At 48.5% G+C, this 17,890-nt stretch overlaps 1 protein-coding gene across 3 annotated transcripts in view; it reads right to left on the bottom strand.

The window, feature by feature from the left end:
- The window catches only part of GTF2H1 (general transcription factor IIH subunit 1), a 28,518-nt gene extending 10,747 nt beyond the window's left edge, over nucleotides 1–17,771 (bottom strand). The window contains exons 1-9 of one of the 3 annotated variants that reach the window (XM_068148279.1): nucleotides 17,435–17,771; nucleotides 15,398–15,541; nucleotides 13,488–13,656; nucleotides 11,555–11,747; nucleotides 8,162–8,324; nucleotides 5,311–5,404; nucleotides 3,687–3,836; nucleotides 2,237–2,316; nucleotides 728–858 (exon numbers count right to left, since the gene is read on the bottom strand). In XM_068148279.1, coding sequence (XP_068004380.1) covers nucleotides 728–858; nucleotides 2,237–2,316; nucleotides 3,687–3,836; nucleotides 5,311–5,404; nucleotides 8,162–8,324; nucleotides 11,555–11,747; nucleotides 13,488–13,641 — 965 coding nt within the window. In that variant the 5' untranslated portion in view covers nucleotides 13,642–13,656; nucleotides 15,398–15,541; nucleotides 17,435–17,771. Of the gene's footprint in view, nucleotides 1–727; nucleotides 859–2,236; nucleotides 2,317–3,686; nucleotides 3,837–5,310; nucleotides 5,405–8,161; nucleotides 8,325–11,554; nucleotides 11,748–13,487; nucleotides 13,657–14,421; nucleotides 14,439–15,397; nucleotides 15,542–17,434 lie in introns of those variants that run through there. The other 2 variants (XM_068148278.1, XM_068148280.1) reach the window with 2 other exon arrangements.
- Between the last annotated feature and the right edge of the window lie 119 nt (nucleotides 17,772–17,890).

The following is a 17,890-nucleotide window of genomic DNA, read 5'->3' as shown; positions in this document are numbered from 1 at the left end:
CAGTTGGTGCAAGGCACAAAGAATGACATGAGGGAGCACAGCTGTACAGGAGAAAGTATTTAATCAAGATCTCTTACAGGTCAGGTCTGCAGGATTGGGGTAGAGTAGTAACCCTTGGGTGGCTGTTTATAAACCAGTTGTGAAGCAGATTTCACATCACCCCCACTTCAGGCCTCTTTTAAGTTCCATTTGTGAACTTGACTGTAAACACATGGAACCACCTGATAGGGTTATTTGGTTTTTTTTTGGTCAGGGGCAGGCAGGGCATTGCATAGGGGAAATTGTTCATCTGATCCACCCATGCCACACTGGGTTTTTGCTTCCTCATTTACTTACATCCATGCACCCCACTACAGGAAGCTCCACCAGACCTGTCCCTGGGAGGCAGGCAACAGAAACTCCCTGCCCCAGACCTCTGTTTGCCCCACAGCAGACAGAATACTGCTTCTGCAGCCTTCACTAGAGCTACAGAAGTAAGGCAGCAACATCCTTTCCCTTTTCCCCTGCTTCCTGTGATAACTCAGCTAAGGACAGCATTGATCATCTCAGACAGCCATGAAAAGCTTTTCTGAAGTAAAATGGAAGCTGAAGGCCATTTTCACTTGTGACAAAAACTAAAAGAAAGGGTTGGGGGGGGGTGGGTCAGTAATTGGAGAGGTATTTTTGTGGGGGGGAAACTCCTCAGAATTGGTTCCCAAAAGGGCTTTTACACAAGATTGAAACTTACTGTTTCCTGAGGCCAGCTGCAAGGACCATGGCACTGTGATGATTAAAGCGTTTGATGATGGCAGCGTTGCTACTCTCCCGAGCCGATTTGGAGGCATTTGATGTCGAGGCCACTGAAGCAACACCATAGCCCTAAAAAGAAAACAGTGTTGGCTGCCTCCTGCTCCAAAACCCAGAAGGACAATTCTGTTTTCCATTGAGTCAGGAAGCTTTCATGCCACCCCCCTCTGAACTCTTCCCAGTGACGCTGCCTGAAGCAGCATTTTACTGCCTTGCTCCACCACCGCCTTAGGTACTTGGGGAAAATCTCTGTGGGTTATTTTATTCTTGGCAGTTTAGAGGTGTCTGAGAGAAGGAGGAAAACGAATCTTAAGAGAGTTTTCTAAGGCCATGAAGTAAAACCAGAACTTCAATTAAGAAAAGAAAAGGATCACCTGTACAAAACAGATAGGCTTGGATGGCAAGTAAGAGTTACCAACTGCTTTTCTGACCTCTCTTTAACATCTTGTGGGGCACCAGCAGCCCCCAGGCTAAATGACACCTGTCAGGAGGAAGTGATGTTGCCAGGAATCCAATCTCAAGCCTTGATGTTGGCAGTCTTCCCCAGTTACCAGCTGGCTGAAGACAACTCGCTTCACCCCATGTGCAGTAATCAGCCCCAAAGGGGATCTAGGGCAGTCTGCAGGTCCAGTCACACCTCTCCTAAACTCTAGCCCACTTTCCCACTGGTACCTTTGTACAACCCTTAACAAACAAACAAACAACACCCCAACCAACCCCAAAACTCAACCCAAAAGTTGGAAATGCAGCATCACCATTAATGAAAACTCAAGAATTGAAGTGTGGGTTCACACTTGGCTTCATATCATGGTGCATCACTTATGACACTTGAGTTGTACTTGGGGGGCAGGCAGAGGCTCAAATTAGTTGCTATGTTATGGGATTTCAAGCTAAATAAAGAACATTGTGTCAAGTGTCCTTAGAGTCAAGCTTAACCAAATAGCAGTGTTCAAAATGAAAACCAATGCAATGACTTTTTCTTTCCCTCCTGCTTTGTACTACTCTTGCAGGCTCCAGGAGGTAGGAAGAAGCTGGGGAGTCAATTTTAGACAAAAGAGAAAAAGCCATCCAAGTGGAAGGATAACTCTTTAATAAAACCAGGGAAATCTTGCCTTTAGACCCAGCACAGTGAGGCAGGCAGACAGCTGAGGCACACAGGCCCATGGGCACAGCCTCCATTTCTTTACACACAGACAACTGTGTGCGTGTTGACTACCCAAGCTCTGCAGCAGGCAGGTAATTGATGTGGTATTGGCAGTTATGAAGTGGTATTGGCAGTTATGAAGTGGTATTGGCAGTTATGAAGTGGTATTGGCAGTTATGAAGTGCTATTAGCAGTTATAAAGTGCTATTAGTAGTTACAAAGAGAAGAAAGAGCCAATTTCTCCTGCAATGAAACTAAAGGGGGAGCAGGGGATGTGTTGGGTTGTGTTTTTTGCCAGCTACTTACTTCATCTAATGATTTATCATCCAAAGCTGTTAAATCTATCAGGGGGTTTTTCACTCCTTGAGACACCATTGTTTTTAAACCTGTATGGGGAAACAAACAAACAACACCCAAAGAACCATGAAAAACTCTCTCTAAACAAATAATTGGAGGGGGGGTTATCAGATCATGTTTAACCTTGAAAGGAGAAGACACACAGGTTGTGCAGCTAGCCAGCTATCACTGTGACTAAAACTTTCCCCTCTCTTCAAAGTTCCATTTTAGAACAAGCAATAAAGCTGCAAAGTCATTGTCAGAGGTTGCTAATTAGTGCAGTTTCCATCAGCTTCTGCACCTCATGGATACTGTTTGGTTGAAAGACATAAACTGTAGATGTAGCTGTACTAGTTGGAAGCCTCAGTTGTGGATTTTCTCCTTTTGGCACTCCCTTGCTGGCCTGCCTGGGGGTAGAATGGTTCATTTATACCTGCTGATAGATGTTACTTGTGAAGGGCTGTGGATCCCTCATAGAATGCTAGAATACCAGACTAAGGGATGGTGTTAAGTGATCTCAGTTCTGTTAGTGTCACAAACCTACCTCCAGAATTCACTAAAATAATGAAGTCTGAGGATATTTCAAGACTTCACATTGAAAAGGCTGACAGGGACCAGGGATGGGCAGCTCCTTTTTCCTCTGGAAAATCTTAAGCAAGAGCCACCTTTGTCTAGAAGTGCAAACTGATCTGCAACAAAAGCTACAGGGTTTGTCAGTTGTGCACATACCACAGAATGATGCTGCAGGGGAAATTATCCCAGGAGCTGGTGGCACAGCATGGTCAACCTAGCATTACAGCACATAGAATGGCTTGGCTTGGGTTGGAAGGGACCTCCAAAGCTCATCCAGCCCAACCCCCCTGCAGTAAGCAGGGACATCCTTCAATAGATCAGGTTGGCCAGAGCCTGGTCAAGCCTGACCTTGAATATCTCCAAGGATGGGGCCTCAAGTCCTTCCCTAGGCAACCCCTTCCAGTGATCCAGTACCCTCATGGCAAAGAACTTGTTCCTCATGTCCAACCTCAATCTCCTCTTCCCCAATTCCAAAGCACTGCCCCTTGTCCTATCCCCTTTGAAACAATCCCTGCCCAGCCGTCTTGTAGGCCCCTTTCAGGCAGTTACTGTTGCACCAGTTGTAGTAACACTTATTTCTAGTGCTACCCCTTTCCAAAGGCTAATTTGTTTCCAGATCTGCCCTGGCTATGAAACACAAAACAGCAGCAAACCTGCAGCTAGCTTCCAATGACAACCCTGGCTTTTGCTTGACAGTGCCACAGACAAGACGCAAGCACGAAGCAAGCACATTTCTGACTTCAGCTTTGCTGGCTTGCTAGATACACCTCTTGCTGGAAGGTGGTGTGCTCTAAGGTGTAGCTAAGACCATGGCAGGTTGCTGCAGGGACAAAGCCACCCAGCTTACCTTTTTCATCCAGTTTGGCACACTCTGCAAAGAGGTCTTTGGAGCCTGTATTGAGCCTGTCCCGGTGGAAGTAATGAGACTGAAAAAAACGCGTCCAGAATTCCTTCTCCATCATGTTGTGTGGAACATTTTCTGCATACTTCATTTTGACTGTGAACAAAACACCCCCCCACACACACAACGATTATGAACTGTTTCACACATCTTTGGACATCACAGAATCACAGCACCCCAGAACAGCTCAGGTCAGAAGGGACCTCAGAGGTCATCTACCCTGCGGTAGAGCTTTAGGCTTCTAAATCTTCTATCCAGCTCCAGGCAGAGAAAAAGGTAGCCAGGGCAAAATCTTGAGCAAGAGAGCAAAGGTGTCCAGGGATCACACACTCAGTCTAAACTGTCAGCAGTTATTAAAGGCTCATTTCAGTAGCAGTGAAAACAGAGGCCACCGAGTTTTCTGCATGCCAGAAGTCACTACAGAGTGGGGACACAGGGAATGCCCCTTAACCAGAAGGGGTATTTGGCACACTAAATTGGACACTCAATGTTCATAGAATGGCTTAGTCTGGAAGAGACCTTAGAGATCATCTACCCCAACCTCCCCACTATGGGCAGGGATGCCTCTCAACTAGACTCAACTGCACAAGGCCTCATCCAACCTGGCCTTCAACACCCCCAGGAAGGAGGCATCTGAAACCTCCCTGGGCAGCCGATTCCAGAGTCTCTAACCCTTGTTCTGAAGAATTTCCTCCTACGATCCAGTCTGAACCTACTCTCCCTTAGTTGATAGGTTGGATGTGATGATCTTGAAGGTCTCTTCCAAACTGGTCCATTCTATTCTATTCTATTCCCTCAACCTGAAATGGTTCCCCCTTGTCACGCTATTCCAGGTTAAAATTCCCTTGCTGGCTTCCCTGCTTTGCCTGGTGCTGCCTTCACTCAGGCTGAGCAACTGTAAGGGCATGCAATGGTTAAGCAGGAGTAAACAGCTCCTCTTCTATGCCCTGCAAGGCTGGCTAATGCTTTGAAAAAGAAATGCACTAACAGTGGGCTAAACGATCTGACTTGCACGAGCACAAGAAGCCTGATGTGCCAGAGTTTTAGTTACCCTCAGCCTTTTGAGCTGGGGGCCAGAATGAACCAGTGGCAGTGCTCAGCATGATGGCATGGGAACAATGGCAATCAGATTATTTTCCTCCCAAAGGTGATTTAATGAACAAAATAACAGTTAAGAAGCTGAGGAGGGAGGGGAGTATCATGCAAACCAGATCTCGAGTCACAAGCTGTTGCTGGGGTTTTTTCCTTATTAAACATTTAAGCAGTTCAGCTTGTGTTGACCTTTTTTTTTCCCTTTAAATATATATATATAATAAAGGTCAAGGGAAGTTAAACTGTTTTAATTTAAGAAAGAGAGAGAACCCCCCAGGTTTTTGCTTCAGAAGCATGTCTTAAACACATGCTTCTTCCCACCCTTCACACGAGGCAGGGCAGATCATCCTGAGGACTGAAGATAAGGCTCTTTCTACTTTCAGGCTCAGCTCAGACTAACATTCTACCCTTTGCACCTGAAGTCAGTAGAACACAGCTGTTAAGTGCATGCCTGTGTTAGGTGAAGCACTGCTCTTACCTGCAGGGTATGTCCGGAATATGGATTCAATGATATCTGAAGTCAGGTTGTACCTCAGGCCGTTGCAGCCGTCGGTTTGAGGCCGCACGTCAGCCTAAAAGCAAAGCACACAGGGAGGAAAACCAGTCATGGCTGACTGAAGGCCTTCTGTAAGTGGAGAAGGGAAAGAACTGGCATCTTGCAATCACAGAATGGTCAGGGTTTGGAAGGGACCTCAAGGCTCAGCCAGCTCCAACCCCCCTGCCATGGGCAGGGACACCTCACACTACAGCAGGTTGCTCACAGCCACCTCCAGCCTGGCTGCAAACACCTCCAGGCATGAGGCTTCCACCACCTCCCTGGGCAACCTGTGCCAGGCTCTCACCACCCTCATGGGGAAGAACTTCCTCCTAACATCCAATCTCAACCTCCCCATTTCTAGTTTTGCTCCATTCCCCCCCAGTCCTATCACTCCCTGACACCTTAAAAAGTCCCTCCCCAGCTTTCTTGTAGCCCCCTTCAGATCCTGGAAGGCCACAAGAAGGTCTCCTGGGAGCCTTCTCTTCTGTATTCTGCTGCAGATCATCTTCTTCCTCCAACAATCCATAGGATATTTGATCACAAATAGATATTTTTGGCAGAGGAAAAGGAAGAAGATGCATCAATTACTCATTGCTTAAATCCTCATTACTTAAAGGACAATTCCCCAGGGAGAGTGCAAGCTTTGGAAGATGAAAAGCCATGACCACTGTCAGTCAAAAGGAGGGATGCTTAGCTTAACCTACCCTTGTTTCAAAGTGCCAATAGGGATGTTTACTGGACATGCCTGACCTTCATTCAACAGTTCAGCTAGTGAATAATCAGTGGTGATAAAGAAGGGACAAAACAAGGTCTTATGGCTCTCACATCTTCTGGCCTTATACATGAAAATATACTTGATAAATGAAAGTGAATTTAGAAATTGAGGCCAAGTAAGCAAGGACTTGCAAGTTGGATCTCAGTGGTCTCTTCAGGAAGCTCTGGAGCAGGCAATTCTTAGTAACAGTAAAAATTGTGTATGTGATGGCACACGCTGCCCTGCTTCTCTTCCTCCTCCTGTACACCTGAATTCTAGCTCTTGCACCACCCTCTTCCTACAGAAAGACTCACTCTGAGCAGGGACAGGTCCTTAACCCTGAACTGGGATACCTTAACATCAGAAGCTTTCTTCTTCACACATGCAGAGTACACAAACACAACCTCACTTGTGAAGGTTTGTGGCTTTTGGTTGGTTGGTTTCAATGTTCAGGTGTAAGGATAATGGGAGACAGGAAAGCAGAGCAATCAAGTTCCTTTGGTAACAGACTCAGGTATTTCTAGAGGGAAAACCCAACTGTTTTTTACAGCAGCCAAGTCCTAACTCCCCAACTCCTCTTTCCCTCCTAAACCTTTGATGTGTGCACAGTAATTGCAAAGCTGGAAATGGGATTCTGGCTAAAGAGTCAGAATCTGTGTGACCTTTGTTGCAGAAGCAGAAACATGGCTCTGTGGGAGGAATCTGAGGGTTGTACCCAGCTTACTTCTAGACTGCACTGAGATTACTGAAGCATGGCTTCTGCAAATGCATAACAGAGCAAAGCTGGGGGGAAAAAAGAGAGTTAAAGAGAGCTTTCAGACAGAGGAGCTGTTTTCCAAGTAGCTGAAAGCATGTACTGGTTTAAAAAAAAAAAACACAAACTGGGGAGGGAGCAAAACCTTTTGTGTGGAAATTCTCTGCAGTTTCATTTCTGCATGTCAAGCTGCAACAGATGCTCTTTTAACACACCCTGTAATCTTGCAAGCTCACTGTTACTCCTGTTTTATGGGAGGCAATACAAACAATCCCTGCCTGTGCATAGAATGGCTTAGGTTGGAAGGAGCCTTGCAGGTCATCCACTCCAACAATTTCAAGTTCAAACTGAGCATTTGAAATGGGCAAAACCTAAAGGTTTGCAGAGTTGCACAAAACTTTACTCTTTTTTCCCCCCCTCTTAGAATAGAATAGAATTGGTTGGGTTGGAAAAGACCTCTAAGATCATCTGGTCCAACCATCAACCCAACACCACCATGGCCACTAAACCATGGCCACTAAACCATGGCCACACATTTCTTGAACACCTCCAGGGATGGGGACTCCTCCACCTCCCTGGGCAGCCTCTTCCAATGCCTGACCAGCCACCAAATTGTTCCTCATGTCCAACCCAAACCTCCCTGGCACAATTTCAGGCCTGAGCACTCTTGCAGGAGAGAATTCTTTTCCTCATGTCCAACCTAAACCTGCTCTGGCACAATTTCAGGCCATTTCCTCTTGTTCTGAAACCAAGGAGAAGAGACCTCACTCCAGCCTCCTTTCAGGGAGTTGCAGCCAGCACTGAGGCTCATTTGGTGGCCGGTCCTGCTTCCCCCAGCAAGTTGAGCAGCAACCTCTGCCTTTGGGTTCTGCTCCTCTGGCAGCCACGTAGGGTTTGATCAAATCAGTTCCTCTAAAAGCAGAAGCAGACCCCCAGACTATGTCATGGAATCATAGCACTGTTGAGATTGGAGGAGCCCTTTGAGATCAACAAGCCCAACTGCTCTGCTGGAGCTCACAGTCCCACCACTGCTGCTAAGCCATCACCACAAAACCACATCCCTCAGCACCACATCCATGCAGCTTTTAAACACCTCCCTGGCCAGCCTGTTCCACTGCCTGAGAACCCTTTCTTGTTTACACTTGCAGTTGTCTAACATGCAGAGAGAGGTTGGGGAACCAGGTAAGGACATTAAAGTATAGGCAATAAAGTACATGAGCAGAACTCTTGAGTTTCCCCAACTTGTTTGCTCCCAAATCCTTTAAGGTAGAGGTCCAACATACCAGGAATGCTGCAGAGATGCCCACATCCTGCTTGCTAGGTGCTGCAGAATTCTCCCCTGCATTCAGGCTTAAACGGTTGGCCCAGAATTCTTCAGCACTGATTACTTGGCTCACAACAAGGTCTTTATAGAGCTGAAACAAAACAGGATCTTCTTGCAGCATTCTGGTAAAAGAATGTAGTGAATAGAATTGAAACGCTGCAGAATCAGCCCCTGGGATTTCCATCGCTAACGCAGAGCTCACAAAAGGAACAGAAACAAACTTTGCTTTCAAAACGCTGTGCAGCCCTGAACACAACCACCAACAGCAAGAGCTCTGTTTGCTTCAGAACACTTCAGATCAAAAATGGGTGAGGAGTAGCACAGAAAGCAGTTAATGCCTAAGAGAAAGTTAAGGGGGGATTCGTGTCTTGGCCTAATTGCTGCGTGGAGCTCTTGTGTCTTTGCACAGCCAGGATTGGAGTCTCCTGAAGTGTAAAAGCCTCTATGGGTTTTCTTGGTCTTCCATAAGACAGGGGGTGGGGGAAGGAGGTTTCAGCACTCTCCAATTCTTGGTTAAGAGCTTAAAATTCAGGAATCATAGAATCAATAAGGCTGGAAAAGACCTCAAAGATCATCAAGCCCAACCTGTCACCCACGACCTCATGACTACTAAACCATGGCACCAAGTGCCACATCTAATCCCCCCTTGGCTGAAATTTTTGTGCCTCATCTACTGCAAATAAAGCTAATGAAGCCCTCTCACTAGACTTGGGCTTCTAGTGGTCCAATGGGCCCCTCAGTTTAGGAATGATGTTGACTTGCTGGAAGGTGTCCAGAGAAGGGCAACAAAGCTGGGGAGGGGTCTGGGGCACAGCCCTGTGAGGAGAGGCTGAGGGAGCTGGGGTTGCTTAGCCTGGATAAGAGGAGGCTCAGGGGAGACCTTCTTGCTCTCTCCAACTCCCTGAAGGGAGGTTGTAGCCAGGTGAGGGTTGGTCTCTTCTCCCGGGCAGCCAGCACCAGAACAAGAGGACACAGTCTCAAGCTGCACCAGGGGAGGTTTAGGCTGGATGTTAGGAAGCAATTCTTCATAGAAAGAGAGATTGGCCATGGGAATGTGCTGCCCAGGGAGGTGGTGGAGTCACCCTTCCTGGAGGTGTTTAGGAAGAGGCTGGATGGGGTGCTTGGTGCCATGGTTTAGTTGATGAGGTGGTGTTGGATGTTAGGTTAGACTCAATGATCTCGAAGGTCTCTTCCAAGCTGGTCTATTCTATTCTAACAGATTGTGACTGAGCATGTGTAGGAGGAGGTTGTTTTCAGATAACTTTGGAAGGCTATAGGGACAATTTGCCTTTGCTGGAGTTAGAGAGGGCTATGTTTTGTCTTTGACTCTGAAAAGAATGTAAACACCTTGTAACTGAAGGAGAGAAACTAGGCAGAATTGTGTTGGATGTGCTGAAATACTGTTTTGTTATTTTGACCTTCTGGCTTTGGGCAGCCTGATCTAGTGTGGGGTGTCCCTGCCCATGGCAGGGGGGTTGGAACTAGATGATCCTTGTGCTCCCTTCCAACCCTGACTGATACTATGACCTATTGTATGCCTTAATTACACCCATGCCAGGAGAAAATAACCAACTGAGATGTGACAAACATGCCTTCTGACAGACTAGGTAACTTTGCTGTATAAAGTAATAAAGGTCTTTGCCTGCTTACAGCTTGTCCTGGAAGCATTGCTCAGGGTGATCTGAACATCTATAGAACAACAAAGCTGGAAGCTGTGCTCCAGATAAATAGACCAACTCTAGTGTAACAAATGGTGACCCTGGTGAGTGGGGATGTGGCTTGTGTGTAACTAGGAATAGAGTAGAGTAGAATAGTAGCAGAATAGAATTAACCAGGTTGGAAAAGACCTTTGAGATCATTGAGTCCAGCTATCATCCAACACCATCTCATCAAATAAACCATGGCACCAAGCACCCCATCCAGTCTCTTCCTAAACACCTCCAGCAATGGTGACTCCACCACCTCCCTGGGCAGCACATTCCAATGGCCAATCACTCTTTCTATGAAGAACTTCTTCCTAACATCCAGCTTAAACCTCCCCTGGTGCAGTGTCCTCTTGTTCTGGTGCTGGCTGCCCGGGAGAAGAGACCAACTCCCACCTGGCTACAACCCCCCTTCAGGAAAGCTCTTTGTGCTGTGGGGCAAAATGCTGCACACAAAGATTCAGAGCTAAGGCTGCTCTGTACTCAGCATTAATGCTGTTGGAAATAAGGCATTTAGCCTAGAGAACTACCTGGTACATAGTGCCAAAGCAGCCTGCACTGCTGTAGACCCTAGTGGTTGCTGCAGTACTGGAACCAGTTAAGCCTGGGTGTGTCAGAGCTCCAGCACATGGGCTCCTGCCCTTCTGCTGGGAAAGCTCCTTGTAAAGATTCAGTCTGCCCAAGGAGGCAACACTCCTGTGATTGAAACCCCAGCTTTAACCTGCCTAAGTTCCAAGGCACAACAGTCTATGGGAATGGAAAGTAGTAGCTACAGGTTTCACAGCAGATGCTAGAACAAAGTGCAGCTCATCTAGGGAGAGTCAGAGAGGGGGGCTCTATGGCCACAAGAACTGGTTTAACACAAGCATTTTAGAGGAACAGAAGTGTATGCTAGAAGCCTTTTTGGGAAAAGGACTTAGGTCCTTCTCAAGCCTTTTAGAATAAACATCCTGTATGTCAAATAACAAACAAACTGCATCTCAAGTGAGAGGAGGGGAAACACTCAGCAGTTTGGTAGAGTATATAAAACACCAGGAAAGATTTCAGAGGGGGAAAACACTCAGCAGTTTGGTAGAGTATATAAAACACCAGGAAAGATTTGAGGGGGGGAAAAACCACTCAGCAGTTTGGTAGAGTATATAAAACACCAGGAAAGATTTGAGGGGGGAAAACACTCAGCAGTTTGGTAGAGTATATAAAACACCAGGAAAGGTTTGAGAGGGGGAAAAAACCCAAACAACAATTACAGCAAATTAAAATCCCAAATCAAGGCAGAAGATAGTTTCTGGAAAAGAAAGGAAAAAGAAAATGCAGCTTTTCTAAGCAGTACATAGATATTTAGGAAGACTATAAAGAGAGAGACTGCCAGAGGGGTGCTTTCATCTCACAGCCATGGATAGCAAAGACTGGGTGGCAGCTGGGGCTGGCTGCCTCTACACCTCAGGAACGTGTCAGTGAGAACAGGAGTGTAGTCTCAACATGTTCCAGTTATGTAAGGCTCAGGGAACTGCCTCTAAACTGAAAGTGGAGAGATTTTTACCAGGGAAACAAATGCCCTATCGCTTTTGTTGCAGTACCAACTGCTAGCAGAAATACACTGTAGTTAGGAAACAATTTAAAACCACCCAGAAAGCTGAAGGCTTCTTTACCTGTTCTTCTCCTCAAGTTCTTTGTTGGCTTTCCTTTTGAACTTGGGCAACAGCTGTTGAAGAAGATCCTTCACTGCATCTCGCTCCTTCACTGCTGTGCTTTCATTGGAGAAGTGAAAGTTGGTTGTGTCCCCTGCATGCAATACTAGCTGAAGCTGAATTTTAGCTTTACCTTCTGGACTGATTTTCTGGCCTAGATAACAGAGAGCATTAATTAGCAGCAGACAGTGAGCTTAGACAAGAAACTCCCCCCTAGAGTATTTGCTTGTATCAGTTATCCTCTTCATCCAATCCATACCGTTACCCTGTGTGTGAATTCCAGCTGTGAAAGTGGAACAGTCAGTCTTCCCCTTGAATTCGTCTGAACCCTGCACCTTGTTCTCTTTAAAACACAAGACACAGACCAGTAGCCTATTGCTCAATATCCTTCAGCTACTGATGAGGAGCCCTGATTCATCTCTGCATTCCCCACATCCTCCATTAGAAAATGGCTGCAAGTCAGATTGTCATCAGGGGGACACTTGAACCTGGTAGCAGTCCAGGCTGCTGCTGAAAGGTGACAACCTCATTTCCCCTTTCCACTTCTTCCTGCTGCCTTACTTGTAAGATGCTGGCATTCATGCAGCAAGCCAAACCATGAGACTGACCCACTGAAAGTAACCCCCTTTGGTTTTTCCAGCTGGACCAGTTCCCACAGGAGGGCAGAGGCAGGGTGGGGTAAAAGTACTTCTGCTGACAGCAAAAGCAGGCTGGTTTCAAGTGGTGTGACAAGCATCTTTAGCCACCAGTATTCCCAAAGTCCATCACCCATGCCTCCAAGGTGCTATTACACCCTCATGACTCACAAGAGAAACCTAACTCCTGCTGCCTTTCTTGTAACCAGAGGGAGCAGAGGAAAGGACAACTGTGTTTATGGGCTGTTGTGCTACACTGACTTCAGTGTGGCTCTAAAATGGCACTACCCTAACTTTGAATCTTGCCCCTTTCTCCAGTGCAAGTGGGAGACAGGAACCAGATGCCACCACTAAATCATCATCTCCATTACAAATTTACTTCTTAATCTTAGAGGACAAAAAAGAGCACCTTTCATCCAAGTAACAGACTTCAACAAATAGCTAAATAAAACCTTCACAAAGTTGTACTGTAGGTGAACAGAGCTTTTGAACTCCTTAGCACACCCATATGTAAGGTGACACTGCACTAGTTCTGATTCATCACACTTCTGATCATGCTGCAGTGCTTGTATGTGACTTTAAACAGCCATGATCACTAAGCCTTTTCCAAGTGACACATGCAACTTTCTTTCCATTCCTTCTTCTGGCATTACAGCCAGGAATAGGAGCACTAACTGAAGCCAGAAAGGCAGCACGCTGTAGGCATTTACTGTTCAGTTCTGACTTGCATGTACTCTGCAATAGGAAATGCTGATTTGGATGCTCCCCTATTAGGCCAAATTCCAGAAGCTAGCACTCCTGAAGCTATGGTCTGCTGGATGAAAACCAGCCAGCAAGGTTTGGTTTACATGCAAACTGAAACATCTGCAGCTGGTTTACCACATGCCATTGCGGATAGCTTCTGTGCTCTAACACAGAAAAGCCTATACCCTTCCTCAACCCTCCTCCCACCCTTCTCTCCACAAGCACATGGCATAGATGACTTCCAGTTCAACTTGCAGTGGAAGTTTATCCAAAGTTAGCAGCAAATGCAGTACAGCACTGAAGACCACAGAAGCTGTGCAATAGCATCCCTAATGAACTGCTGATCCTCCACCACGGCCTCGATGTCTGCCCCTATACAGAATAACCTGGTTAAACCTTCACAGCCTCCCTAACTTACCTGCTGGTGTTTCATGGCAAATTAAGTGTTGGGTTGTGTTTAAGTGTTTATTGAACTACTGCTTACTGCCACTGGAGCAGGAAAAGAGCTGACTTACATTTGATGTCTGCATACATATGGCTGACTGTGAATCGGTCCTTGCCCTCGGGTGCCCATGCGATCCTTTCAGCCATAAGGTAGAGAGCTCCATCCTGCTTCTTCTGACGAACCTTCTTTACAATCAGTAAGACTTCTTCAGATGATGTTGCCATTGTGGCTACCAGGAGCTATTAGGAACACACAGTTGAGCTAATTAGCATCATGATTTTTGCTGCAGCTCTTTCACTACTCCTGCCTGTACCCAAGGAAGGCAGCCCACATTCACTCGTTCGTGCCCACACCGTGTCTGAAACGTGCTGCCACATGAACAGCATCCCCTCTGTCAGTGAAACCAGCAGTTTAAACAGAATGCTGCCAGTTACATCAGAAATTAATCCAGTGGCATTGCTGATGCTGGTTTTGCTTCAATAAAAGGCCTGCAAAGCTTACATTTAAACTGATAACCCTGTTTTCCCAGTTTTATGTTCCTTTACTGGTTTCTCCAAGTTCAGAAGGGTACTGAATTCCATAAATTCCACATTTCCTCTGGCATTTGGCAGCCATTCCCTTCTTCAGGGTGAATGGCAGATGTTAAGTCATTTCAGAAAAGGGAAGAATACAAGGTATGTAAAAAAGCAGCACAGATTTGCAGTCCTCTGTGACAAGGTGCAGCTACACTCCTGTGTGCTCAATGTTTTGCACACTTGGTTCCAGCTGGCCAGTTCCCTCTTCTTCTCCCCCACAGTCCAAGGGACTAATGTCATACCTACTTCACCACACTGCTAGTTTTATCACCAGACTCTCACATCAACAAGCCCTTTGAGGCTTGCTGCCTTCTTCTCCCCAGCAGCCACTGTCATTCCTCCTCCCTGCAGGTTCACCCTTACATTTCCCAGGAGATTAAGAAGACTGCAGCAGGATCACACTCTACAAACCCCCTGTCCTCCACTTACCAAAAATGTGCATCTTTGCTCTGCTTGCTGTGAATGTTTAGTCTGTCCAACTGCTGTGTTTTGTGCACCATAAACTTTACTACTGACACATAAAATGGTATTTTAAAACGCTGATCCTCCTCTTTCCTCTGCTTTAGAACACCTCTAACATTTCCTGGGCCCTGCATGCAACACAGCACAGCATTCACTTCAGCAGAAGTCTTAAACATCTCCCAAATGAGTGAAGGGGAAATACTAAATGGAAGGAACAGCAAAAGGGCTAAAAGGGCTCTGTGCTTGAGCTTTGCTCCTTCATCATTTCAGCCACACAAAGCTTTGCCAAAGACTTCAGCGATGCCCAGCTGGACGTGGGCTTTCACATCAGCACCATTGCAGCAGGCACCAGCACACACTGTGCCACAGCCAGAGCAGCCCTGCTAATACTTCTTGCCCAAAGAAAACTGCATGGCCTGACTGCAGCACCTTTTCCTATAACAAATCCATCACAGGCTCCCCAGCAGCATTACTCTCTTCCAGTGCTATTGACGCTATCGTTCTATGGAGAGCTTCCTGGAGTCTCTCAGCAGCACCTTATCCTTCCCAGAAAAGGGCAGCTGGCCACAGACTGTAACTGACTGGGAAAAAGGTATGCAAGACTAAGGATTTTGACTTCCCCCCCTTCCCTTTGTTACTTTACAGTCCTCTAAGGTCATTGCTATCCAGTGCAGCAGAGACAAAGCCACAGAGTGCAAAGGAATTAAACTGGTACTGAACTGGAAGAAAAAGGAGAGCATTTCCAGAGTCAGGCTCATTCTGATGCAAGCTGCTTTGCTTTTCTACCATGCCTATTTCACCCACCTACAACCAGTCTTTCAGCTCTGGGAGAAAAGGATCAGCAGCTAGCAACTTCTCCTTCACAGCCACGGTGCTTCTAGCACAGTGCCCTGCAGCGTGCAATCCATGAGCACACAATTATCCCACTAGTGACTTGTCCTACCTTCTGGGAGAGTGAACACACTAGCTCACTGCTGTTCTTGCTTTATCTCATGGCTGTGCTTGCTTTCTCATGCAGTAGTTTAGGGGTGGCAGCAGGATGACACGACTCACAAGCACAGTAAGCATCACCCAAAATGGGGGAAACCTTGGAGAAAGAATAAAAGATACCAATAACCAGGATTTAGGGAAGTCACTGCCTGTCACCAATGCACACAAAATGGCTTCTTGTAGCAAGAAATAAAGGGAGACTTCTGAAACAGAAATCTTGCCTCACTGCTGGAAGAGCATGAGGCTGGTCCCCTACTCACTGCAGAGGGGAAGTGTGTGTCTGTGCTAAACACACTCAGGCATGCCAGTCTCTTCTCTTTTTGGACTCTGAAGGTTTAGCACACAGAAGGGTGAGAGCCAGCAAGGATCTCTCCACACCTGCCCAAAACTCAGAGCCTCTGCATTTAAGTTTCCAGGAGTCAGTATTGCAGATGATGACACTGCTGCTCTAAGGGGCAATGACTGCAACATGCAGGCAGGGAAAATCTGCTGCTTTACAGCTTCACAGGATCCTTTTAATCTGCTGCTAAAAGAGCTCTTCAGCTGCAGATTTTGGGAGACAGAGCTTCCTCTAAGTCCCAGTCAGACACACATTATTTTAAACTCCCCAGTGGTAGAGCTTTTGAAGTGATGGTTAAGAGCTGATGGATGAAGCACTGGCTCTAGCCCATGGGGGATGACTTGTCATCAAGCCTGTCTTGAGGATGTCAGTTTCAGCTGCAGTTACAACTGGCAAGGTCTATCAGGAAGATTGAGTGTGAGCACACAGCACACAATAAAAGGGTCCTGTTTGCTTAACCACCCAGAAGCCTCCTAGCTCTGAGAGAGTGAAAAGAGCTTCAGGAAATACCATCAAATTCCAACAGTTACCCTTCCTCTAACACAGCAGCTCTTCCTCAACACCTCTAAACCTAGGCACTTCTTTCCCCTGTTCCTTACAACACCTGTCCTGAGCACCCTTCACTACCAGCACTTCAATCCAGTTTCTTCCCACGTGGTTTTGTCAGGTTCTGAGCAGAAATGAAGAAAACTTTTACACATTTCCATAACCTCGACTAGCCTGACATAACCTCAGGCTAGGCACAGGGTGGCAGGGGAGCTCTGACAGACTCGATGCAGGCCTTGCTGCTAGGTTTCCACTCCCCACAGGGAACAGCAGAATGCCTACGCCAATGGCCCAGCCCGAACCGCAGTGCCATGGGTAGGCAGCCAGGTCCCGACGGTTCGGCTGCACAGCCCAGGGATCCCAGGGTGGGGTCCGGGAGCTGACAAGAGTGGGCAGCAGCAACCTGTCAGAGGATCACTGCCCACAGAACGGGGAGGCGTGTGCGGTGCCGTTTGAACTGCACACTGGCGACCAGTGCAGCGAGCAGAGCGATGCCCTGAGCCCGCCTGAAGGGTCATCCCCGGCCTCTCTTTGCCTGTGTGGGGATGGGTGCTTCAGACTGCGGAGAAATAGGCCCGAGGGTATCTCGAACGACCCCGGTGGGCTCTGTTCGGCTGCTGGCGTGCCCAGCAGAAGGTGGCCGCTGCCCTGGAAGGCGGATCGAGGGCACCTCTTTGTCTATCGCCCGCACCCGCCACCAAGCAGCCGGTGCCCCCCCAGCCACGATCCCGCCGGCGTAGCGCTGCCATCTTTCCACCGCCCCCTCCCCGGGGGCCGCGGAAAGACAGCTGCCGCCACGTTTCAGTCCCTTTCCTCACGGAACCCCGGGCCCCGCCAGGCCGCCACTGCCGCGGTGGGGAGCAGGTAGAGAAGAACGGGAGGCCAAAGGCCGCCGCAGCACCGCCGCAGCACGCCCTACCGAGCCGCCGCAGGACCGGGCCCGCCGCAGCGGTCCCCAGCAGTCGCTGCCCTGTCACACCGAGGAGGGAACTGCGAGGACAGCGCGGCCGTACGGCGGATCGGGCCCCGCTGGCCCCCACACACCCACGAGTGGAGTGCCCGGCACCACCGCCTCCCCGTCCCCCGCGCCGGCGGGCACCTTACCGTGCGGGCAGTGGCGGAGACCAGCTCCGGGCCGGCGTGCTGGCCGCTGCCGGAAGAAGGGGCCCGGGGCGGGAGCGGGCGCTACGGGGGTCGGGCCGCCGCCGCCGGGGCCATGGGGCGGGCAGGGGTGGGCACGTGACCGGAACAAGCCGCGGGGCGCCGGGAGGGCGGGGGAGGGGCCGGGCCCGCCTCACGTGACGGGGGAACAAGCCGCCACGCGTGGCCGCGCGGTCACGTGATGCGGGCCGGTTCCCCCCTCCCGCTCCCTCCGCGCTCACGTGACAGTCCCTCCCCCGTCGCCATGACAGTAGCGGCGGAGGGGGGAGTGACGCGGCAGTAAACAGCGCCACCGCCCCCCTTACCCACCCCCTTGCCGCGCAGCCCCCGGCCCTTCCCGTGCCCCGCCGTCACCCAGCCACGCGGTACGCAGGCCCCGTTCGTCCCCCGCCATCGGCC

This window comes from Melanerpes formicivorus, unplaced genomic scaffold, assembly GCF_026170545.1.
Source record: "Melanerpes formicivorus ecotype bairdi unplaced genomic scaffold, bMelFor1.0.p_v2 SCAF_16, whole genome shotgun sequence".
Lineage (NCBI taxonomy): Eukaryota > Metazoa > Chordata > Aves > Piciformes > Picidae > Melanerpes > Melanerpes formicivorus.
This window is presented reverse-complemented; position numbering and strand designations above follow the sequence as displayed.